A 27,616-nucleotide genomic window follows, 5' to 3' on the forward strand; every position below is an offset into this window, starting at 1 on the left:
CTACTTATGGCAGTGTACCTAACCATCCTCACCTTTAAATTCCCCCAATGGAAGAAGGAATTTCTGCAAAACTTGGACTCGGCAAGGACCATCCGACATCGGGAGAGGCTCTACAATAAAGAGCCTTGATACTCTCCCATCTGTATTCAATATGTACAGTCACTTGTCATTTTGTACTGTTTATTGCTTTGTTTTGTATACACCTTATTGATGTAAAGCTTCGTTTATTATTTTACTTCATTTAAATTTGTTGGTACTATTGTGGCTCAGGGATGATACTATCAACCCCGGATTCAGGGTACTTGCTTGTTGAGATGGTTTGGTAAGGATTGTGTGATCCAATTCGCTGACGCTCACTGGATCTAGAGGAGAGGCTTTCTGTCACCTAGAGTTCCTGCAGTTACCTTATCTGGCAACAGGTTACATGTAAGCAACAGCATGGAGATGGACACCTGGGGGCAGGCCCCAGTGTCCTGTCAGGCAGACATCAAGAAGCCCACTGGGTATTGGGACACCTCTGTTGGGGGCTCATTGGCCGGAAACCAGAGAAGTTTCTGGAAAGGCAGGGGGATAAAGGTACACATTTCAGACACACCAGCAGCGAAGACTCATAGAACATAGAACAGTACAGCACAGAACAGGCCCTTCGGCCCACGATGTTGTGCCGAGCTTTATCTGAAACCAAGGTCAAGCTATCCCACTCCCTATCATCCTGGTGTGCTCCATGTGCCTATCCAATAACCGCTTAAATTTTCCTAAAGTGTCTGACTCCACTATCACTGCAGGCAGTCCATTCCACACCCCAACCACTCTCTGCGTAAAGAACCTACCTCTGATATCCTTCCTATATCTCCCACCACGAACCCTATAGTTATGCCCCCTTGTAATAGCTCCATCCACCCGAGGAAATAGTCTTTGAACGTTCACTCTATCTATCCCCTTCATCATTTTATAAACCTCTATTAAGTCTCCCCTCAGCCTCCTCCGCTCCAGAGAGAACAGCCCTAGCTCCCTCAACCTTTCCTCATAAGACCTACCCTCCAAACCAGGCAGCATCCTGGTAAATCTCCTCTGCACTCTTTCCAGCGCTTCCACATCCTTCTTATAGTGAGGTGACCAGAACTGCACACAATATTCCAAATGTGGTCTCACCAAGGTCCTGTACAGTTGCAGCATAACCCCACGGCTCTTAAACTCCAACCCCCTGTTAATAAAAGCTAACACACTATAGGCCTTCTTCACAGCTCTATCCACTTGAGTGGCAACCTTTAGAGATCTGTGGATATGGACCCCAAGATCTCTCTGTTCCTCCACTGTCTTCAGAACCCTACCTTTGACCCTGTAATCCACATTTAAATTAGTCCTACCAAAATGAATCACCTCACATTTATCAGGGTTAAACTCCATTTGCCATTTTTCAGCCCAGCTTTGCATCCTATCTATGTCTCTTTGCAGCCTACAACAGCCCTCCACCTCATCCACTACTCCACCAATCTTGGTGTCATCAACAAATTTACTGATCCACCCTTCAGCCCCCTCCTCTAAGTCATTAATAAAAATCACAAAGAGCAGAGGACCAAGCACTGATCCCTGTGGCACTCCGCTAGCCACCTGCCTCCAGTCCAAAAATTTTCCATCGACCACCACCCTCTGTCTTCGATCAGACAGCCAGTTACCTATCCAATCGGCCAACTTTCCCTCTATCCCACACCTCCTCACTTTCATCATAAGCCGACCATGGGGGACCTTATCAAACGCCTTACTAAAATCCATGTATATGACATCAACTGCCCTACCTTCATCAACACACTTAGTTACCTCCTCAAAAAATTCTATCAAATTTGTGAGGCACGACGGAAGACTGACCAGAGAAGAAAGGAAGGAAGAAGCTGCATCGAGACAGACCAGAGGGACTCAGAGAATCGAGCCTGCAGTTTAACCAAACCATCTTTGCGGGTAGTATACTTGAATCTGGGGTATCCTTTTGTTTTATGTGGGTAATTTAAGGGTTAATAGTGTCTTTATTAATAAACTTATTGAACCTTTACTTGTGTTTGTCCTTTGTCCATCTTGCAAATAAGGGCACCGGGGTAAAACCTTGGAGTAAGCAAACTGATCGAAAGTATATGAGAATTATAGGTACAACAATACCCATCATGCCCCTGCAACACCACTCGGAGAAAGCACTGAGGGTGGCAAGGGCACAGAACAAACTTGGGTGGGGACTATAATGTCCGTCACTAAGAGCTGGTTCAGTTGTGACACACATTTCTGCCGGCCCAGCCCTGTGGGAAGCAGGTGACAGAAGAGTGGAAAATTTATTTGACTTTCTCCTTACCAATCTACCCATCATGCATCAGTCCATGACAGTATTGGCAGGAGTGACAATCACACAGTCCTTGTAGAGACTAGGTCCCGAATTACACTCGAGACATCCTCCATCGTGTGGTGTTGCACTACCATCCTGCTAAATGGGATAATTCAGGACAGATCTGACAACTCAAAACTCATTGATCAGGCACTGTGGGCCATCCAGCAGATTAGTACACAACCACAACGTGTAACCTCAGAGCCCAGCATTTCCTCACTCTATCATTAGCATCAAAGCCAGGGGATCAACCCTGGGTCAATGAAGAGTAAAGTGTGATCTTGGGAAATAAAGTCACAGAGGTTTACAGCATGGAAACAGGCCCTTTGGCCCTCCAAGCCCTCAAACCCTCCATGTTGCCCGACTTAACTAAAACCCACTATCCTTCCGGGCACCATATCCCTCTATTCCCATCCTATTCATGTATTTGTCAAGACGCCCCTTAAAAGTCACTGCCGTATCCGCTTTCACTACCTCCCTGGCAATGAGTTCCAGGCACCCACTACACTGTGTAAAAAATCTGCCTCATACATCTCCTTTAAACCTTGCCCCTCGCACCTTAAACCTGTGCCCCTTAGTAACCTTCTTCACTGTCCACAATGCCACCAATCTTGGTGTTATCCGCAAACTTACTAACCGTGCCTCCTATATTCTTATCCAAATCATTAATACAAATGACAAATAACAGTGGACCCAGCACTGATCCCTGAAGCACACTGCTGGTCACAGGCCTCCAGTTTGAAAAACAACCCTCTACAACCACCTGTCTTCTGTCATCAAGCCAATTTTGTATCCAATTGGCTACCTCTCCCTGGGTCCCGTGAGATTTAACCTTATGCAACAACCTACCATGCAGTACCTTGTCAAAGCCCTTGCTAAAGTCCATGTAGACAACATCAACTGAACTGCCCTCATCTACTTTCTTGGTTACCTTTAAAAAACTCAATCAAATTTGTGAGACATGATTTTCCACTCACAAAGCCATGCTGCTGTCCCTAATCAGTCCTTGACTCTCTAAATGCCTGGAGATCCTGTCTCTCAGAATACCTTCTAACAACTTACCCACCACAGACGTGAGGCTCACTGGCCTGTAGTTCCCAAGCTTTTCCCTGCAGTCCTTTTTAAACAAAGGCACAACAATTTGCCACTCTCCAATCTTCAGGCACCTCATGTGTGGCTGTCGATGATTCAAATATCTCTGCTAGGGGACCCGCAATTTCCTCCCTAGCCCCCCACAATGTCCTGGATTACACTTCATCAGGCCCCGGGGATTTATCTACCTTGATGCGCTTTAAGACTTCCAGCACCTCCTTCTCTGTAATTTGTACACTCCCCAAGATAGAACATAGAACATTACAGCGCAGTACAGGCCCTTCGGTCCTCGATGTTGCACCGACCAGTGAAACCAATCTAAAGCCCATCTAACCTACACTATTCCAATATCATCCATATGTTTATCCAATAACCATTTGAATGCTCTTAATGTTGACGAGTCCACTCCTGCTGCAGGCAGGGCATTCCACACCCTTATTACTCTCTGAGTAAAGAACCTACCTCTAACATCTGTCCTATATCTATCACACCTCAATTTAAAGCTATGTCCCCGAGTGTTAGCCATCACCATCCAAGGAAAAAGGCTCTCACTATCCACCCTATCTAATCCTCTGATCATCTTGTATGCCTCTATTAAGTCACCTCTTAACCTTCTTCTCTCTAACGAAAACAACCTCAAGCCCCTCAGCCTTTCCTCATACGATTTTCCCACCATACCAGGCAACATCCTGGTAAATCTCCTCTGCACCCTTTCCAACACTTCCACATCCTTCCTATAATGCGGCGACCAGAACTGTACGCAATATTCCAAGTGCAGCCGCACCAGAGTTTTGTACAGTTGCAACATGACCTCCTGGCTCCGAAACTCAATCCTTCTACCAATAAAAGCTAACACACCGTACGCCTTCTTAACAACCCTATCAACCTGGGTGCCAACTTTCAGGGATCTATGCACATGGACACCCAGATCCCTCTGTTCATCCACACTACCAAGTATCTTACCATTAGCCCAGTACTCTGTATTCCTGTTACTCCTTCCAAAGTGAATCACTTCGCACTTTTCCGCATTAAACTCCATTTGCCACCTCTCAGCCCAGCTCTGCAGCTTATCTATGTCCCTCTGTAACCTGCCACAGCCTTCCGCACTGTCTACAACTCCACCGACTTTAGTGTCATCCGCAAATTTACTAACCCATCCTTCTATGCCCTCATCCAGGTCATTAATAAAAATGACAAACAGCAATGGCCCTAAAACAGATCCTTGCGGTACACCACTAGTAACTGAACTCCAGGATGAATATTTCCCATCAACCACCACCCTCTGTTTTCTTACAGCTAGCCAATTCCTGATCCAAACCACTAAATCACCCTCAATCCCATGAGTCAATCAATCCCATGAATAAATAGATATCACTATTTATTTCCCCAAGTTCCCTAACATCCATGCCTTTCTCAACAGTAAATACTGATGAGAAATATTCATTTAAGGTCTCACCCATCTCTTGTGGAACCGCACAGAGATGACCTTGTTATTCCTTAAGAGACCCTACTCTCTCCCTCGTTACTCTTTTGCCCTTTATGTATTTGAAGAAGCTCTTTGGATTCTCCTTTGCCTTATCTGCCAAAGCAATCTTGTGTCCCCTTTTTGCCCTTCTGATTTCTCTCTTAACTCTACTCCCACACCCCCTATAGTCTTCAAGAGATCCACTTGATCCCAGCTGCCTATGCATGTCATGTGCCTCCTTCTTCTTCTTGACAAGGGCCTCAATATCCCGAGTCATCCAGGGTTCCCTACTTCTACCAGCCTTGCCCTTCACTCTAAGAGGAATGTGCTTACCCTGAACCCTGGTTAACACACTTTTGAAAGCCTCTCACTTACCAGCCATCCCTTTGCCTGCCAACAGACTCCCCCAATCAACTTTTGAAAGTTCCTGTCCAATATCATCAAAATTGTCCCAATTTAGAATTTTAACTTTTGGGCCAGACCTATCATTCTCCGTAGCTATCTTAAAACTAATAGAATTATGGTCACTGGTCCCAAAGAGATCCCTCACTAACACTTCTGTTACCTGCTCTTCCTTATTTCCCAAGAGGAGGTCAAGTTTTGCTCCCTCTCTAGTCGGGCCATCCACATACTGAATGAGAAATTCCTCCTGAATACACTCAACAAATTTCTCTCCATTCAAGCCCCTAATGCTATCGCTGTCCCAGTCAATGTTGGGAAAGTTAAGGTCCCTGACTATTATCCCCTTTTTTTTTAGTTTTCGAGGAAGTTTTGAATAATTTATATTTGTATTCATGGGTATTAGAAAACTTTAACTGTAACTTTAATGTTGTGTTTCAGTATTTGAAAGGGTTGATGATTTCAGATTTGTTGAGATGAATGCATCATAATGAGGGTTTACAATGTGAAGGAAAACAGGGCTTAAAGGGAAATCAGCTTGTTGCTTAGGATAGAAAGAACTTTTGAGTTAGTTGTAAGCTCGAACCCGCAGCAGCTGAACAGGACAAGGGAGCTACAAAGGAGCTACAGAGAGCTTGCTTTCCCAAAAAAAAAGAAAATCCCAAAAACCAGCGAGTGGGGACAAAGTGTATCTGGAAGACAATTATTTTAAAGGAACAAACAACAGGAAGTTGAACAAAGTCTTCATAGAATCCCTACAGTGCAGAAGGAAGCCATTCGGCCCATCAGGTCTGCACCCACTCTCCGAAAGAGCATCTTATTCACCCCATTCCCCATCCCATAGCCCTGCACATTTAACAAGACTAATCCACCCTCTGAACTTTAGAGTATCCACCTTTGGACACTAAGGTGCAAGTTAGCGCCTCCTTGTTCAGGAGAAGTCAAGTAAAAAGCAGAGAAAGTGTTCTGAGTTAAAGAGATGGCTTACAAGAACCAGGTTTAGATGAGAAGTCAGATATCCAAGGTAAATCAAAAGTTTGGTGATGCCTTAATATAACGTTTGAAGCAGTAGTGTTCTGTTGGCATGGCTGGGTACCTGAGAGATTGTGTAGAAGCTTGAATGCATGAGGCGATCCAAAGCAGAGGAATACTGAAAGGAAAAATTGAAATCCTGGAAGTTTACGATTTACATAGATGATTTGGAGTTGGGGACCAAGTGTAGTGTGTCAAAATTCGCAGATGACACTAAAATGAGTGGCAGAGCAAAGTGTGCAGAGGATGCTGAAAGTCTGCAAAGGGATATAGATAATCTAAGCGAGTGGGCAAGGGTCTAGCAGATGGAGTACAATGTTGGTAAATGTGAGGTCATCCATTTTGGTAGGAATAACAGCAAAATGGACTATTATTTAAATGGTAAATAATTGCAGCATGCTGCTGTGCAGAGGGACCTGGGTGTCCTTGTGCAGGAATCTCAAGGAGTTGGTTTGCAGGTGCAGCAGGTAATTAAGAAGGCAAATGGAAGATAGAAACAGGGAAGTTGTTTCCACTGGCGGGTGAAACTAGAACTAGGGGGCATAGCCTCAAAATAAGGGGAAGCAGATTTAGGACTGAGTTGAGGAGGAACTTCTTCACACAAAAGGGTTGTGAATCTGTGGAATTCCCTGCCCAGTGAAGCAGTTGAGGCTACCTCATTGAATGTTTTTAAGGCAAGGATAGATAAATTTTTGAACAGTAAGGAAATTAAGGGTTATGGTGCGCGGGCGGGTAAGTGGAGCTGAGTCCACAAAAAGATCAGCCATGATCTTATTGAATGGCGGAGCAGGCTCGAGGGGCCAGATGGCCTACTCCTGCTCCTAGTTCTTATGTTATGTTCTAAGTGAATCCTTGGTAAAAGTGTTTGCGAGATTGTGCTATTTGGGGGAAGATTTAAGCATGTTCTTTGAGAGTGGAGTTTGGAAACACTTGTGTGGAAGTCAGCATTCCACTGGATTGAGCATCTGAGGGGATTTGATGAGAAATCCGTAGGAGTTGTTTTGGGTGATATCTGCCACTTTGTTTCAGAGTGTAGGTGTTTGACCACAGTTTGCCAATTAAATGGACTGTGTACTTACTGTGAACATTACAGTATAAGATAGACTTTGTAACTTGTGTTATTCCCTACAAATCTGTACAGATGTAATGATATAGCCAGGGTGAAGGAGTAGTGTATTATAGTTTATCTTTTCTTGTTTAATAAATGCTTTATTCTTTTGTTAAAAGTTCATCAGCAGTCCTGTAACTCTCTTCATCCAGGTCTCTAAACAAAATATGAACTTGGCAATCTATCGAGCTGGGGTTTCGTTCTGGGACTGGAATGTCCAGTAGTGACATCAGCTAAGATCACCACAGCGACAAGAACAACAGCAGCTATAACAGTGTGACACCCTCCCCAGGTGAGGTTCACTAAAGTTGTTTTTCTGGGTGAGACCCCCCCCAATTTGTCACTGTCCAGCTGCAATGCCCCCGGATTGTTACAACCCCGGGTGAGGAGGGAAGGACTGGCTTCCTGTCTTTATTCAACTCCCTCTGTTGGTCAGAATTTAATCAAAAAAGATCCTTGTCCCTAGACCCAATGCTTCTGTTTTGAAAGGAACCAAATGAAGCAGGCTTTCTTGAGTTCAAGATAGAGTGAGTTTATTAATTACTAAAGGCAAGAAAATGGTCAAACACACACACACACACATACATACAGACTGATTAGAAAGGAGAATTACGTTGAAGGTAAGTAAATATGAATAAAAGATATATGGAACAGCCCCTGACTCATCAGGAGTAGATGATTGGACATTGTAATTCGAGAATCCAGTAGAGTTGACTTCAGCAGGCGATTAGTTGATTCCAGGATTCTATAGTTTGGCGGAAAAGATTCCCAGTTCCCTTTTCAGGGACTTGGCTGAGTTTCGCAGTCAGAGAGAGGGAGATATTCCTGCAAAAACTGGTGTTTGCAGGGGTATGGTGCCAGGGGTTCTGGCTTTTACTTCCACCACTTGTTGTAACAGAGCACACACACAGCTTGGGGCAGCTTTTAACTCATTCTTTGCATATTCCAACTGGAAAGGCCAATCTACCAAAGATGAGAATTAGCTTCTGAATGCTTTTAGAAGGTTTTTGTGTCCATTTTTTAAAAAAAAGACTCAGGTCTTAGTTAAAGTTCAATATTTCTGGACATAATTTGGTGTTTTTTTCTTAATTATTATGATAACAGGACTGCAGACATGGGAAACATCAATAGGCAAACTTAAGCAATCCCATAAACAATCGGGTGAAAATTCTGCAGTTCTGTTACATCCAGTTGTGAATGATGGTGGGTGATTAGGCAGCTCACTGGAGGAGGGAGGTTCATAAATATCCCCATCATCAATGTTGGTACAGCCTAGAACATCAGCGCAAAAGATCAGGCTGAAACATTTGCAACCACCTTCAGCCAGAAGAGACGAGTGGATGATCCATCTCAGCCTCCTCCAGAGGTCCCCAGCATAGAGTCATAGAGGTTTACAGCATGGAAACAGGCCCTTTGGCCCAACTTGTTCTTGCCGCCCTTTTTTTTCAAACCCCTAAGCTAATCCCAATTGCCTGCATTTGGCCCACATACCTCTATATCCATCTTATCCATGTAACTGTCTAAAGGCTTTTTAAAAGACAAAATTGTACCCGCCTCTACTACTACCTCTGGCAGCTTGTTCCAGACACTCACCACCCTCTGTGTGAAAAAATTGCCCCTCTGGACACTTTTGTATCTCTCCCCTCTCACCTTAAACCTATGTCCTCTAGTTTTAGACTCCCCTACCTTTGGGAAAAGATATTGACTATCTAGCTGATCTGTGCCCCTCATTATTTTATAGACCTCTATAAGATCACCTTTCAGCCTTCTACGCTCCAGAGAAAAAAGTCCCAGTCTATCCAGCCTCTCATAACTCAAACCATCAAGTCTGGGTAGCATCCCAGTAAATCTTTTCTGCACTCTTTCTTGTTTAATAATATCTTTTCTATAATAGGGTCTATACCTATGTAGGGTCTATAATAGGGTCTGTACCTTTCTATAATAGCATCACAGATGTCAGTCTCTAGTCAATTCGATTCACAACATATAATATCAAGAAACAGCTGAATTCACTGGATGCTGTGAAGGCGATGACTCCTGACAATATTCCGGTTGAAGACTTGTGCTCCAGAACTGGCTGTGCCCCTAGTCAAACTGTTCACATACAGACACAACACTGGCATCTACCTGACAATACCAAACGTTCCTCAGCTATGTGCTGTCCACAAAAAGCAGGACAAACCTAAACAGAACAATTAGTGCTCCATCAGCCAATTCCTGATCGGCAGTAAAGTGATGGAAGCTGTTGTAAACAGTGCTGCCAATTGGCACCAACTCAGCAATAACCTGCTCAGCGATGCTCAGTTCAGGTTCTGCCAGGGTCACTCAGCTCCTGCACATCCTTGGTTCAAACATGGACTAAAGATCTCACCTCAAGAGGTGAGGTGAGAGTCACTGCCCTTGACATCAAAACAGCATTTGACTGAGTGTGGCATCAAGAAGCCCGAACAAAACTGGAATCAATGGGAATCAGGGGGAAAACTCTCCGCTGTTTGGAGTCATACCCGGCACAAAGGAAGATGGTTGTGGTGGTTGGAGGTCAACCATCTCAGCTCCAGGACATCTCTGCAGGAGTCCCTCAGGGTAGTGTCCTAGACCCAACAATCCTCAGCTGCTTCCCTCCAGTGTAAAATTTGAAGTGGGGATGTTCGGCGATGATTGCACAAAATTCAGCACCATTCACGACTCCTCAGATACTGAAACAATCTGCGCCCACATGCAGCAAGACCCGGACAATATCCAGGCTTGGGCTAATAGGTGACAAGTGACATTCATGCCACACAAATGCCAGGAAATAACCGTCACCAACAAGAAAGAATCTACCTCTCAATGACACCTTCCATCACTTTGCTGATGATTGACAAGTCTGGAGAAGTTTAAGATAACGCATTTGGAAAATGCAAATTAAGTAAGGAATACAAAATAGATAGTGGGGCACTGAGTAGTGTAGAGGAATACGGGGAACTTGCTGTTCTTATCCACAAACCTCTGAAAGTAGCAAGGCAAGTAGATAAAATGTTGATGCAGCCATCCAGGATACCTCTGTTTATTAGTTAAAGAGAATGGGGTGATTATGTTAGAACTGTAAAAAGCACTAATTAGATCACAGGTAGAATACTGTGCATTACAGGATGTCAACACATTACAGGATGGATATAATTGTACTTGAGGTTATGAGAGATTATATCGGAGAGAGCGGCACAGTGGTTAGCACTGCTGCCTCACAGCGCCGGGGACCCGGGTTCGATTCCTGGCTTGGGTCACAGTCTGTGTGGAGTTTGCACATTCTCCCCGTGACTGTGTGGGTTTCCTCCGGGTGCTCCAGTTTCCTCCCACAGTTCGATGATGTGCGGGTTAGGTGGATTGGCCATGCTAAATTGCCCCTTAGTGTCAGGGAGACTAGCTAGGGTTATGGGGATAGGGCCTGGGTGGGATTGTGGTCAGTGCAGACTCGATGGGCCGAATGGCCTCCTTCTGCACTGTAGGATTCTATGGTTTACACAGCATGCCGCTAGAAATGAAGAATATTAGTAATGAGGAGAGATTGGATAGACTGAAATTGTTTAATCTGGAAGAGTGGTTGGAGGCCGCAGAATATTTAATCAATGTGTATATGAGGCATCTAAATAGAGTGGATAGGAAGGAGTTATTTCACTTGGCAGAGAGGTCAATAACCAGGGGGTATATTGGCAGAAGAATTAGGGGTGATTTGAGGAATAGTATTTTTTCACCAGAGGATGGTGGTAAGCTGGAACTCACTGACTGTCAGAGAGGCAGAGACCCTCATCTTATTTCAAAAACATTTGGATTGCAATAACTTACAAATCAAAATGTGGAATGGACTCCTTCTGCGAGTCTCTAAGATTCAGTGATCCATTCGATAAGATTCTGCATAAGGAGGTTGTTGCAGGAAATTAGGTTTTAACGGATTGGGGTAATTGGAATCATGGGATTGGGGTCATACATTGGCGCAGTTTGAGAAATGGTCAATGGACAACAGAGTAGAGGGTGAGAATAAATGGTATATCTCGGTTTGACAGTCTGTAACTACGGGGGTAGCACAAGGTTCAGTGCTTGGGTCTAAACTAATTTTCAATTATCTATGGGGATTGAGTGTAAGGTTTCCAAGTTTGCTGATGATACAAAGTTAGATAACTGAACTGCAAGGAGTGAGTGGGAAAATTAGGCCAATGGAGCATAATGAGGGAAAATGGAAGGTTATCAAATTTAATAGGAAAAATAGGAAAGCAGAATATTTTTTAAGTGGCAAGAGACTTGAAAATAGAAGGACCTGTGTGTCCTTGTACACAAATCACAGAAAATGAACCTGCAGGGACATAAGGCAATGAGAAAAACACTTGGCCTTTGTTATAAAGAACTTGCAATACAAGAGTAAATCAATCTTGCTACAATTGTGCAGGGCTTTGGTGAGACAATACCTGGAATCCGTGTGGAGTTTTGGTCTCCTTGGCTAAGGCAGGATAAACTTGCCTGAGAGAGGGTGTAATTGAGATTGACCAGACTGACTCCTGGGGTGGGAACGTAATCTTATGAGGAGATTTGAAAAGCCCAGATTCCCTCGATTTTAAAATAATGAGAATTGATTTCATTGGAACAGAATGATTCATTGGGGCAGCACCTCTCCACCCCAAGGCCGGTTCCTTTGGGGGTGGCGGGAGGGGTGGTGGGGGGGGAGGGGGTGGTGGGAAGGAGTGGGGTGCAATATTGAATAGACGGGATTTCTCCCCGGATCCCACCCACTCGAACCCAGACGCAATTTCACGTTTAGGCAGGGAAGGGTCTCAGGAGGGAATGCCCCCCATTCACCTATTAAAACCCTTAAGTGGCCACTGAGTGTTCTTTTCCCACCCAGCCTCGATTTTTAGGCTAGTGGGAACAGGCAGGATGGGAAACTGACAAAAAAACTTCTCCCTATCTTGGGCAGGAAAGGGTGAGGTGCGGGGCGGGGGGACTGCACTGTAGGGCGGGCGGCACGGTAGCACAGTGGTTAGCACTGCTGCTTCACAGCTCCAGGGACCTGGGTTCGATTCCCGGCTTGGGTCACTGTCTGTGTGGAGTTTGCACATTCTCCTCGCGTCTGCGTGGGTTTCCTCCGGGTGCTCCGGTTTCCTCCCACAGTCCAAAGATGTGCGGGTTAGGTTGATTGGCCATGCTAAAATTGCCCCTTAGTGTCCTGAGATGTGTAGGTTAGAGAGATTAGTGGGTAAATATGTAGGGATATGGGGGTAGGGCCTGGGTGGGATTGTGGTCGGTGCAGACTTGATGTGCCGAATGGCCTCCTTCTGCACTGTAGGGTTTCTATGATCCTTTCTATTCTATGACCTCACCCTGTAGACCCCTCAGCGTTAGAGTGCCCATCCTCTCCCCTCCCCCAAGAACATTGGAGCATCAGGACCCCCTCACCCCCGGCCTCTCCCATGATGCCACGATTGCTCCCCCCTCCCCACCCAGTCCCCTACCCTCCCATCCCCCGGGCGTTAACTGTCTAGCAGCCCTGGGACTCAGCCCAGGCGCGCCATTGCAGTACCGCTTCTGGCCACTGCTGTGCTGTGACTGGCCGGGTTGAAGAGCTGTCAGCCTATCAGAGCGCTCTGTTCAGTTGGACTGTGCTGGATCACCGTTCCTCCTGGAAGGATGCGCCTCAGGCCAATACATTCCTCAGGCCGGAACATCCTCCAGGCCCCACGGGAAAAGGAAATGGTGGATCCTGTTGGATGGTTCACGGAGCAGCCTGTCAAAGTTATTTAGCAGGGGTGGCACGGTAGCACAGTGGTTAGCACTGCTGCTTCACAGCTCCAGGGACCTGGGTTCGATTCCCGGCTCGGGTCACTGTCTGTGTGGAGTTTGCACATTCTCCTCGTGTTTGCGTGGGTTTCCTCCGGGTGCTCCGGTTTCCTCCCACAGTCCAAAGATGTGTGGGTTAGGTTGATTGGCCAGGTTAAAATTGCCCCTTAGTGTCCTGGGATGCGTGGATTAGTGGGTAAAATATGTAGGGATATGAGGGTCGGGCCTGGGTGGGATTGTGATTGGTGCAGACTCGATGGGCCGAATGGCCTCTTTCTGTACTGTAGGGTTTCTATGATTTCTATGATGAGCAGAATGCCTCATTGCCGAAATATTCAACCAAGATCATGAAAGCATAGAATCCCTACAATACAGAAGGAGGCCATTCAGCCCATCGAGTCTGCGCCAACCACAATCCCACCCAGGCCTTATTCCTAACCCCACATGTTTACCCTGCTAATCCCCCTGATGCTAGGAGCAATTCAGCATGGCCAATCCACTTAACCCGCAATCTTTGGACTGTGGGAGGAAATTGGAGCACCCGGAATAAACCCACACAGACACAGGGGAGAATGTGCAAACTCCACACAGACAGTGACCCGAGCCTGGAATTGAACCTGAGTCCCTGGCACTGTGAGGCAGCAGTGCTAACCACTGTGTCACTGTGCCGCCCCAAGATGTAACTTTGCAGTTGGTGTGATGGACGCACGCCATCAAACCCTTCCTTCACTCCCGGAGTCTCACCCCCTCTGCACATTGCTCCCGAGGCGGCTGCTGTGGTGGAAGAGCCAATCACTCATCTCCTTCTGTGTCTGGAAGGAATCCCAGTGGTTTTTGTCGAGGTTCTTCCTGTACAGCTGTGTGACTCAGGACTCTGCTCCACTGGCTGTTCTCATGTTCACACACTGAGATAAACATCGTTTGCTGCTGTAGGACCATCCACTGGGTGAAAGATGCTCTTTGAACTGCCCAAAGCTCATTAGTCTTAATGCAAAGAGTTGTTGATGACTATTGGCTGCAGGTTGATACATTCCAAGGTCCAGGACTAGGGCTGAGGAGAACACCAGAGATTGGGGCAGCTGTCACAATGGAGAAAGGCCAGTGTCCCAGGCCCCTCTGTCAGCATACACCGAGGAGCTGGGACCTGTGTGAAATCCCTCGGGCTGTCCGGATGAGAATGTTTGACATGCTCTGTAAATGCACATTGTAAAAATAACCTGTGGTGTTAAGCATAGTGAGGCACCTCATGTACTCTATTGAAAGAAGCCGCTCTTTATTACACTTTATTTAATAGCGTACTACAAATGTTATGTAACAAACTTTTACAAATCATGTGAGGAAAGTAGACTATTAGAAAAATGAATTCAAATTGAATTTAAGTATTATGAATGTGTTTGGAGAGATTGGCAATGTACACTGGGCTCGTGTCTGGGCTCAGATGATCAACTTATCTACCCCAAAGTTAAATCCTAAATAATCCCACAAATGAAGCTTTTTGATGAGAAACATTGATAGATTGTTCTCAGTTTTTGGCTCACTCTTGTTTGGATCTAGTGCCAGGTTAACACAGTGAATGGCACCAAAAGGCACATTTCCTAAACATCTTTCACATCTTCAGTATGGTCCGAAGCACTTTGTTCAATCAAAAACCATTGAAGTGCAGCCACTGTTGTTTCCTAGCCAAACATGGGAGCACAGCAAGATCCAAGAAACAGTAATGATACAAGTGAAAAGTTGACTTGTTTCAGTAATGTTGTTTGCACACTAAAAATAGTCCAGGAAAACACAGACACCTCCCTACTCTCCTTCGAGTAGTGCCATGGGAACTTTTTCATCCACCTGAGGGGCAGATGGGGACTGGGTTAACATCCACTTCGACAAGAGTTCCAAGCAGCTTCCTGCTTCAGTTCTCAGCATCAACTATTGGCCTAACCCATCAGGAGAGGCCGGACCCCATGTACTTCCCTCAATATCCCAACTGGTCGTGACCAGGCCAGAATTTATACAACTCTGCTTTGGCTTCAACTGAAGAATTATGTCAATCTTGGGTACCACACTTCGAGAACGATGGTAAGACCTTGGACAATCAGGATGGAATCATGGATGAAGGACTTCAGTTATGTGCAGAGACTGGACAAAGCTGTGGATGTTCTCCTTCCAGTAGAAAGCTTCAAAGGAGAATTGAAAATTGTAAGAACACAAGAAATAGGATCAGTGTAGACCACTCGACCCATTGAGTCTGCTCTGCCATTCAATACCATCATGGCTGATCCTGAGCTTCAACTCCATTTTCCCGCCCACTCCCCAAATCCCTTAATTCCCTCAGAGACCAAAGATCTGTCGATCCCAGCCTTAAATATATTCAACAATGGAGCACCCACAACCCTCCAGGGTAGAGAATTCCAAAGATTCACAACCCTTTGAGTGCAGTAATCTCTCCTCATCTCTGTCCTAAAAGACTGACCCCATTTTCCTGAGACTGTGTCTCTGTGTTTTAGATTCCCGGATCAGTGGAAACAACCTCTCAGTGTCTGTACAACAGGTCCCTTAGAATTTTGTATGTTTCAATGAGATTGCCCCTCATTCATCTAAATTCCAGAGGATAGAAACCTAATTTACTCAGCCGCTTATCAAGGACAATCTCTCATCCCAGGGACCAATTTATGAACCTTCGCTGTATCGCCTCCAATGCAAATGAGTCCTTAAATATGGAGACCAAAGTTTCCTACACTATTCCTGACGTGGCCTCACCAAATCACAGTATGATTTTTAAAAAATTCTTTCAAGGGATGTGGATGTCGCTGGCTAGGCCAGCATTTATTGCCCATTCCTAATTGCCCTCGAGAAGGTGGTGATGTTCAGCCTTTTAATTGATCACAACTTTATTCTTCAAGTAACCAGACCAGATCACGGAGTTGTCTTAAACAACTGTTTTGATGCAAGTTTTGACGAGGAAAGTCACAGGTCAGAGCCAGTAACTTGCCAGAATCCAGAATTCAGGAATACACAAGCAGTTATAGTTTCAAATTTAACTGCAAATAATTAACATTAATTATTAATTAACAGGGGTTATCTATCCGTACATAGTTATTGATTAAGGTTGCATCATTCATAAAGTACAGATATTAAAACCAATCACAATCATAGAATCCTAGAATCCTTACAGTGCAGAAGGAGGCCATTCGGCCTATTGAGCCTACACTGACAACAATTCCACCCAAGTTCTATGCCCATAACCCCACGTATTTACCCTGCTAATCCCCCTGACACTAAAGGACAATTTAGCATGTCCAATCCACCTAATTTGCACGTCTTTGGACTGCGGGAGGAAACTGGAGCACCCGGAGGAAACCCATGCAGACACGGGGAGAACGTGCAAACTCCACATTCCACAAACTCCACTCATTATCAACCTGCTTTATTATAATATCCAATCAGCGCGAAGACTTAATCATGTTAGCCATTGTTACAAGTTATCATTGATGTCCCAGTTTGTGTCTGTAAATACCACCCCCTTCTCCCAATTCCAGATGTCTGATTTAATGAATTCTTTCTGATGAATGGGTTTGGTGCTTATCTGTGATGACTTTTATAAAGATCTCTGTTTTTTTTTCATAGCAGCTTTTGTGATTTTAAAATTTGGGTAATTATTAACCCTTTCAGGTGGTGCGCTGCCTTCTTGAGCTACTCATGAGGGGCATGGACAGAGTAGATAGTCAGAAGCTTTTTCCCAGGGTGGAAGAGTCAATTATTAGGGGGCCTAGGTTTAAGGTGTGAGGGGCAAGGTTTAAAGGAGATGTACGAGGCAAGTTTTTTTTACACAGAGGGTGGTGGGTGCCTGGAACTCGTTGCCAGGGGAGGTAGTGGAAGCGGATACGATAGTGGCTTTTAAGAGGCGTCTTGACAAATACATGAATAGGATAGGAATGGAGGGATATGGTCCCTGGAAGGGCAGGGGGTTCTAGTTCAGATGGGCAGCATGGTCGGTGCAGGCTTGGAGGGCCGAAGGGCCTGTTTCCGTGCATTTTTTTTTGTTCTTTGTTCACACAAGTGTAAGGAAGGAATTTCAGGATTTTGACAGCAACAGTGAAGAAATGGCGATATATTTCCAAGTCAGGCAGGTGAGTGGCTTGGAAGGGAACCTCCTGGTGGTGGTGTTCCCAGCTATCTGCTACCCTTGTCCTGCTAGATGGAAGTGGCCATGGTGTTGGAAGGTGCTATTGATGGAAATTTTAGCGAGATATCATTATTCCAAACTCCAAATACCTTTCAATAAAGGCCAACATGCCATTTGCCTTCTCAACTACTTACTGCATTTGCACACTAACTTTGAATGGATGGTTTTGATGGAGTAAAGAAGGAGAAGCTGTATCCAGTGGTGGAGGGGTTGGTAACCAGAGGATACAGATTTAATCTGATCAGCAAAAGTACCAGAGACGATATGAGGATTTTTAAAAATTGTCATGTCTGAAATGTGCTGTTTAAAAGGACAGTGGAAGCAGATTTGATAATAAATTCAAAATAGAATCAGATAAAAATTTGAAGGGAAAAGTTAAAAGTTAAAGTTTAAGTTTATTTATTAGTGTCACAAGTAGGCTTACATTAACACTGCAATGAAGTCACTGTTGCCACACTCCAGCACCTGTTCAGGTACACTGAGGGAGAATTTAGCATGGCCAATGCACCCTAACCAGAAAGTGTTGTCGGGCTGTGGAAAACAGCAGCAACCTGGGATTAATCGGACAGAGGCATGTGCGCAGGATGTCTTCCTTTGCTAACGTTTCATTCTATCATTTGATGAACAGTTTCACTGAGTCCCAGGAGGTCCAGACCAACCCTAAGCTAATGGCAAAGCTTCTTCAACATCTTATCATTCTTTCTGTTAAACTTTTGACATCTTTCATGGAACATTCTTTTTGTTCTGGCTTGTTGTTGTGATTTACACCGTGCTGGTGCAACTTGAACTCGGGGTTTACTTTGTTTCTTAAAGCTTTGGGACAAGTTCCACTCCTCCTGGTGTGGAAAGAGGTCAGGAGGCTCCTGTTTACATCTCAGTCCAGGTTACTGCACCTTCTAACCCTCAGCTGAGAACGAGCTGACAGCTAATTAACCATAGCCCAATATGTACAAACACACAACCCACAGAGAAAGTGAAAGAGACTCAGAGAAACAAGAGTATTGGAATGGATACTCCCAGGAAAACTCACAGGGGAGGCAGCATCCTTGTAGGATTCTGAGTTTGAGTAAAGTTCCTAGGAAAAGCACACAATTTCTTATTGGTTGAAATGGTTGCAATTTTGTCCAAATTTAAATATTGCAAAATCGTGTTGTTTTAAACGTAAGGTATGTTTCTTCATTTCCCCTTCACACAATGCCTTCCCAATGGAATGTCCTGCCTGAGTGGCTAGTGGAAGCAAATCTAACCACAACTTTCAAATGGGTATGGGCGTTAGACGTGGAAATTAAAACAGGGCCGTGGGGGGTGTGCGTGGGGGGAGTGGAGCCAACCACACACGGCCATAGTATGTGCACGATGGGCCGAATGTGCTGCATCATTCTGTGAGAGTGATCCTTATTTGACTTCTGGGATGTGGAGTTTGCTCTCAGAAGGGCGTTGGCACCACCTGCAGATAGGGACTGTAATAATGGCGGGGGCGCTGGGGGTGAAAGATTCACAACAACAACCCCCACACTTTCACATCAGTGCAAAGATTCAGAGAAGAAAGTTAGATTTGAACTGAAATATTGCGGGGCCAGGTCGGGGGCGGGGGGTTGTGATTTGAGAACAGCTTTTTAAGAGGTTACTGAGCCGTTCCCACAAACACACTGTTTCTATCAATCTTTAAAACAAATATGGGAGATTTAGAATTTCAGTGAATTTTGATAGGGGAAAATTAACTTTCTAATTTGAACCTGATCCCACAATTTCTATGAAGAAATTCCTGAATCCAGGTCCGAGTCCATCTTGTCCTGTCGCCTGAACCTGTGTTTGCAGTGGATTTGCACGGAGAATAACGACTGGTTAGTATCTGTTTGGGGCAATGGAGTTGAGGAAGTCCCGGCGCTAATGTGAAACTCTTTACAATTTACAAATCTGATTTTCTGTTTTCGAATCCAAGTTTAGTGATTGCTGAGTGAAATGGTGGGAGAATTCTCATTTCCTATTCTGTATAATTAGCCCGTTTCAGTTTATATTTAAATGTGCAGCACCCCCCATCCCAACTCCGGACATCTTATCTCAAATGCAAAGCAGTAGCTTTGAAGAGAAAGTTTTTCTTTCATCTTCAGTAGGAACCGAGTTCCTGACACCCTCGTTCCCTCTACTTGTGACACGAATAAATAACTTTAAAACACTTCTTGATGTCCCATTTGTACCAAATAACCATTCGAATATATCTCTCGCTGCAGCTTGCAGAGAATGACACCGCGCAGCACGAGGGAGGGGGACATTCGGCCCATCACTTATTTGCCCCAAATAGTCTCAAATGCTTGCCCGCCCCCGGATTTGATTCTAATCTTTATATATATCGAATTTGATTAAATAAGAGCGGATATTTCTTTGCATTGATGGAGTTTCTTGTGTTCCTGCATTTCTGAAGAGATGGTAACCACATTTAACGTCAAGTGAAGTATTGAAAACGTGTTTTTAATAAAATAAACAAAATAGACAGTGAGTTGAAATTCGTCCAGTTCCTTTATATTTACATAATACAATAAATTTTTATTACAAAATAATATATACATATATTCAAATTCAAGTCAAGTAACATACAATTATTAAGGACAAGACATCTAGCCCTGTATAGTGTAACTGCGACATTACATTTCATTATTGCACCTCGCATACTGTGCTCTATACCGGCCGGCGCTGGAGGGGTTAACTCCAGCCGGTTGTCGTCGGACAGGGAAAGGCAACATTCGCTCGGACCCATCGGCGGGACGGGGGTCAACTCAAGTCAAAAGAGAAACCGGACACAATAATATTTAAAAAAAAACAAAGAATATTAATTCGACTCGAAGCTTATTACAAAGCTACAGCTGAGGGCAGTGAGACTTCACCGCGGTGCCACAAATCAGCTCAATTCTCGGTTACTGGAAAGTCACTTCTTCGAGTCGCTAACTTTCTCCCGAGTAACCTCGTCCCCTTCAAACAACTGGCAGGACCTGTCTGCTCTGGAATGAACACTATACTATAGCAGTCATGTAAACTGCCGTTTACATTTGACCCTGTCTCTGGAATCATTCATTTAGCACTGAGTCCAGGGACACCTTTTAAAGTCTTGTTGCTCAGTCTCTGTGGAATGTGCCCACAATATCCCTGTTAGTATTCTTTTGTCCAGATTCCCTCCTCCAATTGATCCACCTTGTGTGTGAGCGGCTTCCCCAGGGCAGTAGTACCAGCTACATCTCACCAATCAGATTGTCATCCTTGGTCTGTTATTAAATAATTGTCTTTGGTTGTGAGAAACACCTTGTTCTTTGGCAAATATTTTTTAAAATCTGTTTTTCTGAATGTCTAGGATGTCTCTAGGGGGGGAGAGGGGCCGTCTTTTCAGATGTGTCTTTTCATGTGCAGGGCGAGATGGTCGGATCTGGAGAAGGCTCTCTCGCACATGTGACACTGGAAGGGTCGGTGGCCCGTGTGTTTGCGGTAGTGACGGGTTAACTCGTCCGAACGGGCGAATTTCCAGCCGCAACCTTCCCAGGTGCAGTGGTAGGGCTTCTCACCTGCAGAGAGAGAGAGAGGGAGACAATCTGTTAAAACCTCATCCAAACAACAGAGAAAGCGATGGCATGGTGCAGTCACCGTTAAAATGAGTGATACACTTCCAAAAATGACTTTAATAGGCTGGCAGGATTCGGGCGCTATAAAAATGCAAGTTGCCCAAGTTTCCAAAGATGAAAGCAAATGAACCGCGGATGCTGGAAATCTAAACCAGAAAATGCTGGAAAATCGCAGCAGGTTTGACAGTATCTGTGCAGAATGTTTCCAATCTGGATGAGTCTAAAGTCTAAAAGGCTCGAATCTTTTGGAGTTATCCAGAAACGTGAAGCTTTGACAAAGGGTCATCTGGACTCGAAACATCAGCTCTTTTCTCTCCGTACAGATGCTGCCAGACCTGCTGAGATTTTCCAGCATTTTCTCTTTTGGAAACATGAATCTATTCTCTCTCTACAGATGCTGCTGAGATTTTGCAGCATTTTCTGTCTGAATTCCCAAAGGCTGCGTGATATTCTGGGGCTTACCTGTGTGTGTCCGCAGGTGAGCTTTCAGGTGAGAGCTCTTGGTGTAGGTCTTGCCACAGCCGGCGTAGCTGCAGGTGTGGGTGGCTGTCCTCTTCCTGGGCCAGGATCTCCGGCCCCGCTTGGGTTTGCTGTCCAGGAGCTCCAGAGGGGACGAGGGGGGAGTGAGCAGGAGCCGCTGGCCCGGGGAGGGCTGCAGGGCCACCGGCTCTTCGAAGAGGCCGTACTGGTTGGGGTAGTGCAGCTGGTGGTGGGGGTAGGAGTACCCGGGCGGGTAGGGCACCCCGGCCGCCTGGCACATCAGCTGGGACTCGGAGTTCATCAGGTCCCCGGGGCTGAGTGGGGGAGTGACCGTGCCGCCGCCGCCGCCCGCATGCGGGGAGCTGCTCAGCCGCTGCTGCTGCTCGCTGTAAGCCACCATACAGGATGGCACCATGTCCTCCCGTTTGATCCGGAAACAGGGCGGGCTGGGCACCATGCCCACCCCCTGGCCGTAGCCCTCCAGAGGCGGCTCTGTCTTGGGAACCTTGCTGATGTTCTCGGTGGGGAAGGCAGGGGTGAGGAGGAAGCGCCCCTGGAGCCCGCCGGGGGGGCAATAGTCCGAGTCGGAGCGCAGCAATTCAGCCATCATGCTGTAGGCGGGCGGCTCCCCCGCCTCGGGCACGGTGTAGGCGAGGGGGTCGCTCTTCTGGTAAAACGGGGCGGCGGCTCCCTCCTCGGGCAGGGGATAGTCCACGGAGCCGGCTGAATCGCCGCACATGGTGTTGGACAGAATAAAATCCACATCCAATAAGCCCAGGTCATCGACATCACTGACCCGCGAGAAATGCTCCAAATATTGCATAAAGTCCGTCACTGAGCAGTCACCCTGAGGCTGCTTCAGCCGGGGCTCCATTTTCCACTTCTGTAAAAAACAATCCAAAAACAAACAACATTAGACTCAATTTTAAACTGGTCCAAAAATAAACTTGCTGCAAAAAGTTCAACACATCTTTAAAACATTGCTAGAAATCACAGCAGTTAATAGCATGAATCAGGTGAGTGAGTGTGAAAGTGTCAGAGTGTGTGTGAGTGTATTTGAGTGTGTGAGTGTGACTGTGTGTGTGTCAGAGTGTGTGACAGTGTGTGTGAGTGTCACAGTGTGAGAATGAGTGTGGCATTGTGTGTATGTGACAGTGTCAGTGTCAGAGTGAGTGTGACAGTGTGTGTGTGTGTGAGTGAGTGTGGAAGTGTGAGAGTGAGTGTGACAGCGTGAGTGTATTTGAGCGTGTGTGTCAGTGTGTGTGACAATGTGTGAGAGTGTGTGACAGTGTGTCAGACAGTGTGTGAGAGTGAGTGTGACAATGTGTGTGTGACAGTGAGTGTGACAGTGTGTGTGTGAGAGTGTGTGTGAGAGTGTGTGACAGTGTGTCAGACAGTGTGTGAGAGTGAGTGTGACAATGTGTGTGTGACAGTGAGTGTGACAGTGTGTGTGTGTGTGAGAGTGTGTGTGAGAGTGTGTGTTTACATCACTGCAGGCAGCGTCTGGTGAGGATAAAGTTGGAGAAAAGTTTTCTTACATTGCAATATTCCTGCTTGTCCCAGCTCTTGGAGGCTGCAAATGTGGAAAAAGACGGCAAAATCGTGCCGCCCAAAGACATCTCTGCCCCTCAAACTGCACCGAAACGTTGCTAGTCTTCAGCAGAAAGTTTGCATGGAGTTTTGGGACTCCCCAGCACTTGTCTCAAGGCAGAGAGAGCGAGGGAGAGTAGGAGAGAATCTCCGGCAGAGTTTTAGCAGCAGCTCTCTGAGTCCGGGTTAAGTACTGGCTTCAAGTTGTACAGCCAGAGGCTGCGATTGGTAGGACAGCAACGAGTTAGCCGACAACTTGAACCAATTGCAGTTGGCTCAGGAAACACGTTCAGGATGAGAATCGGCCGCGAGTAAATGTCCTAAATATAGCAGGCGTATATAAAGCGAGCACTGGTCTCAGGAGCGAGAGGCTGAGTGAGGCATCTCCAGGCGCCTTCCCCTCTTCTTAAAAACTGTCAGGCTGGCTCTGTCTCCATAGGGACGCTACAAAACAACACTGAAAACTGGACACATGCCAGAGTGACGCAGGAACTTCGCCAGGACAGCCCAGATCCTCCTCCCACAGCCAGTGTCAGATAACAGAGAAATAAATCTCTCCGTAAACCTGGTCAACATTGTTTACAAATAATCTATTGAACATGTACAAAACAACTTTGGTACAAGTTGCACAGGGGATTCCAGTCTCTCAGCCCCCAACTCCCAGCCAGCAAGAACAGCCGCTTCAAATCTCCCCAACACCTTTCACATTCTTCCTGCAACTTGCTTCCAAACCCTGTGTCTTGAATCAACCGAGCTTCACATTAACATGCACCAATGTGTGCGGGTGTTTTTTTTTATATAATTGCGGATCTGTAGAAACATAGAGATAATTAACAGTTCTGAAAATGTTGGTGCCTTTCTGTCCATTGCTCTGACTGCACCCCGCTGTGTGGAACACCTAAATCAGCCAGGATCGCACTGAGTACAATCGGCAGAGGGCACCACCCGCCCACTGACTGCGGCAAACCAGCTTCCTCATTCTCACACATTCATATTCTTATACACCTATTCTCACATTCTCACACTCACACACATTCTCTCACACAAACACACACTTTCATACATACATATGTTCTCATTTACATACATGCACACACATACATTGTCACAGAATCCTACAGTGCAGAAAAAGGCCATTTGGCCCATCAAGTCTACATCGACCACAGTCCCACCCAGGCCCTATCTCCATAACCTTACGTATTTACCTTAGCTAAGACACTAAGGGTCAATTTTAGCATGGCCAATCCACCTAACCCGCACATCTTTGGACTGTGGGAGGAAACTGGAGCACCCGGAGGAAACCCACACAGACACGGGGAGAATGTGCAAACTCCACACAGACAGTGACCCAAGGTCGGTTTGAACTCGGGTCCCTGGCGCTGTGAGGCAGCAGAGCTAACCACTGTGCCACTGTGCCACAGTCACACACACACACACACACACACATTCTGTATCTCACATAGATTCTCAAACACTCATGCATACATTCTCACACACATACATTCTCACATATACATTATCAAATGCACATTTTCACATACACACACACCCTCACATATTATCTCACAAACATTATTTGATTTGATTTATTATTGTCACATGTATTAGTATACAGTGAAAAGTATTGTTTCTTGCGCGCTATACAGACAAAACATACCGTTCATAGAGAAGGAAACGAGAGAGTGCAGAATGTAGTGTTATAGTCATAGCTAGGGTGTAGAGAAAGATCAACTTAATGCGAGGTTACATACAGGTACATCTTCTCTCACATGCATACCACACACACATATACACATATACTTGCATTTATGCACTTTAGTACACACATATACACAGATATCAAGGTTGTCTCACACACTTCTCAAACATAAACGCACACATTCACACACACACTTTCCCTCTCACACACACGCTAACACATTATTAACTTCACATTGCCCTGAATCAGAATCATAGAGAATGATTATAGCACAAGATGTAGCCATCTGGCCCACTGTGTCCATTCTAGCTCCCAGTCAGAGCAGTTCAGTGAGTGCCACAACCTCCACCTTTCTCTCTTTTTCCCTTCAGGTGTTAATCCAGCTCCCTTTCGCAAGTTCTGATTGTATTTTCTCCTCTGCATTCTCAGGCAATGCATTCCACATCCAGGAGACACGCTTACACTCAGTTATACCTCCAGCCCTTGTCTATTCCAGTCATAGTAACATGTAATATGTCAATACCACAGACACAGGATTCTGCACAGGCTGTTTCACAACTTCCCAAAGCTGGGAGAGTCTGTGTATCTGAGATATATATATATATATGTGTGTGTGTACATCTGGGCTACATAAGAACATAAGAACTAGGAGCAGGAGTAGGCCATCTGGCCCCTCGAGCCTGCTCCGCCATTCAATAAGATCATGGCTGATCTTTTTGTGGACTCAGCTCCACTTACCTGCCCACTCACCATAACCCTTAATTCCTTTACTGTTCAAAAATTTATCTACCCTTGTCTTAAAAACATTCAATGTGGTAGCCTCAACTGCTTCACTGGGCAGGGAATTCCACAGATTCACAGCCCTTTGTGTGAAGAAGTTCCTCCTCAACTCAGTCCTAAATCTGCTTCCCCTTATTTTGAGGCTATGCCCCCTAGTTCTAGTTTCATGCGCCAGTGGAAACAACTTCCCTGCTTCTATCTTAACTATTCCCTTCATAATCTTATATATTTCTATAAGATCTCCCCTCATTCTTCTGAATTCCAATGAGTATAGCCCCAGTCTACTCAGTCTCTCCTCATAAGCCAACCCTCTCAACTCTGGAATCAACCTAGTGAATCTCCTCTGCACCCCCTTCAGTGCCAGTATATCCTTTCTCAAGTAAGGAGACCAAAACTGTACACAGTACTCCAGGTGTGGCCTCACCTGCACCTTTTACAGCTGCAACATAATCTCACTGTTTTTAAACTCCATCCCTCTAGCAATGAAGGACAAAATTCCATTTGCCTTCTTAATTACCTGCTGCTACATCTAGGAGTGGGTGGCACAGTGGCCCAGTGGTTAGCGCCAGGGACACAGGTTCAATTCTGGCCTCAGTTCACTGTCTGTGTGGAGTTTGCACATTCTCCCTGTGTCTGCATGGGTTTCCTCCGGGTGCTCCGGTTTCCTCCCACAGTCCAAAGATGTGCAGGTTAGGTGGATTGGATATGTTAAATTGCCCCTTCGTGTCAGAGGGTGAATTGGCCATGTTAAATTGACCTTTGGTGTCAGGGAGATTAGCAGGGTAAATACGTGGGGTTACATGATAGGGCCTGGGTAGGATTATTGTGGGTGCAGGCTTGATGGGCCAAATGGCCTCCTTCTACACTGCAGGGATTCTATGAAGTTTAAGTTAAGTTTATTTATTAGTGTCCCAAGCAGGCTTACATTAACATCGCAATGAAGTTACTGTGAAAATCTCCTAGTTGCCACACTCCAGCGTCTGTTCAGGTACACTGAGGGGGACTTTAGCATGGCCAATGCATCTAACCTGCATGTCTTTCGGACTATGGGAGGAAACTGGAGCTCCCTGAGGAAACCCACACAGACACAGGGAGAACGTGCAAACTCCAAACAGACAGTGATCCAAGCTGAGAATCAAACCCGGGTCCCTGGTGCCATGAGGCAGCAGTGCTAACCATTGTGCCACCGTGCCATCCTTACCAGTGTCTGTGCTGGCCATCAAACACCTATCTATTCTAATCCCATTTTCCAGCCCTTGATCCATAGTCTTGTATGCTGTGGCATCTCAAGAGCTCATCTAAATACTTCTTAAATGTTGTGAGGGTTTCCGCCTCTACCACCCTTTCAGGCAGTGAGTTCCAGGTTCAGGGTTAAATTCTATTTGTCACTGTTCTGCCCATCTGACCTGCCCGTTTATACCCTACTGTAATACAAACCTTTCCTCCTTAATATTTACCACACCATGTCACCTACAAACTTACTGGTCATACCCCCCCCACATTCACATCTGGATCATTAGTGTACACTACAAACAGCAAGGGAGCAGAACACAGGCACAAAAACAACCTTGGACCATCACCCTCTGCCTCCTGCCACTAAGACAATTTTGGATCCAATTCGTCAAATTGCCCTGGATCCCAAGGGCTTTTACCTTCGTGATCAGCCTCCCATGCGGGACCTTGTCAAAAACTTACACCAACTGTACTGCCCTCATCCATACACCACGTAACGTCCTCAAAAGATTCAATCACATTTGTTAGACTTGGGGGTGAATTTTCCCGCTTCATCCGCCACAGGAATCGGAGCAGGTGAGGGGTGGACCATGGAACGGTCCGGTGAACTCGGGTGGGATTTTCCAGTTTCGGGGTGAGCATTGCCAGAAAATCCTGTCCCCATGGCCTCACTCCTCCCCTGGATGCAATCTCCAGGCTCCTTCTATCTGGGTCCCTGGAATATCCCTGATTTCCATTGCTGTACCCGCTGCCTGGGCCCCAAACTCTGGAATAGTCTTG

At 45.7% G+C, this 27,616-nt stretch overlaps 1 protein-coding gene across 1 annotated transcript; it reads right to left on the reverse strand.

The window, feature by feature from the left end:
* Positions 1–19,899: 19,899 nt before the first annotated feature.
* Positions 19,900–23,296, reverse strand: klf2a (Kruppel like factor 2a). The gene is made up of 3 exons (XM_078198070.1): positions 23,073–23,296; positions 21,517–22,417; positions 19,900–20,997 (listed from the first exon to the last, which is right to left on the reverse strand). The coding sequence occupies exons 1-3, from the start codon at positions 23,151–23,153 to the stop codon at positions 20,822–20,824; spliced, it is 1,158 nt and encodes a 385-aa protein (XP_078054196.1). The 5' UTR covers positions 23,154–23,296; the 3' UTR covers positions 19,900–20,821.
* Positions 23,297–27,616: the final 4,320 nt, after the last annotated feature.

Source organism: Mustelus asterias, chromosome 26 (genome assembly GCF_964213995.1).
Source record: "Mustelus asterias chromosome 26, sMusAst1.hap1.1, whole genome shotgun sequence".
In the NCBI taxonomy this organism is placed as follows: Eukaryota; Metazoa; Chordata; class Chondrichthyes; order Carcharhiniformes; family Triakidae; genus Mustelus; species Mustelus asterias.

What these genes read in the sequence shown, in the direction of transcription:
- klf2a (XM_078198070.1), bottom strand. Translation starts at nt 23,153, where the DNA reads ATGTCTTTGGGCGGCACGATTTTGCCGTCTTTTTCCACATTTGCAGCC. An exon ending in ACAAGCAGGAATATTGCAAT is followed by an intron (nt 22,418 to 23,072) that starts GTAAGAAAACTT and finishes TGTTTTTTACAG; the next exon opens with AAGTGGAAAATGGAGCCCCG. An exon ending in TCACCTGCGGACACACACAG is followed by an intron (nt 20,998 to 21,516) that starts GTAAGCCCCAGA and finishes CTCTCTCTGCAG; the next exon opens with GTGAGAAGCCCTACCACTGC.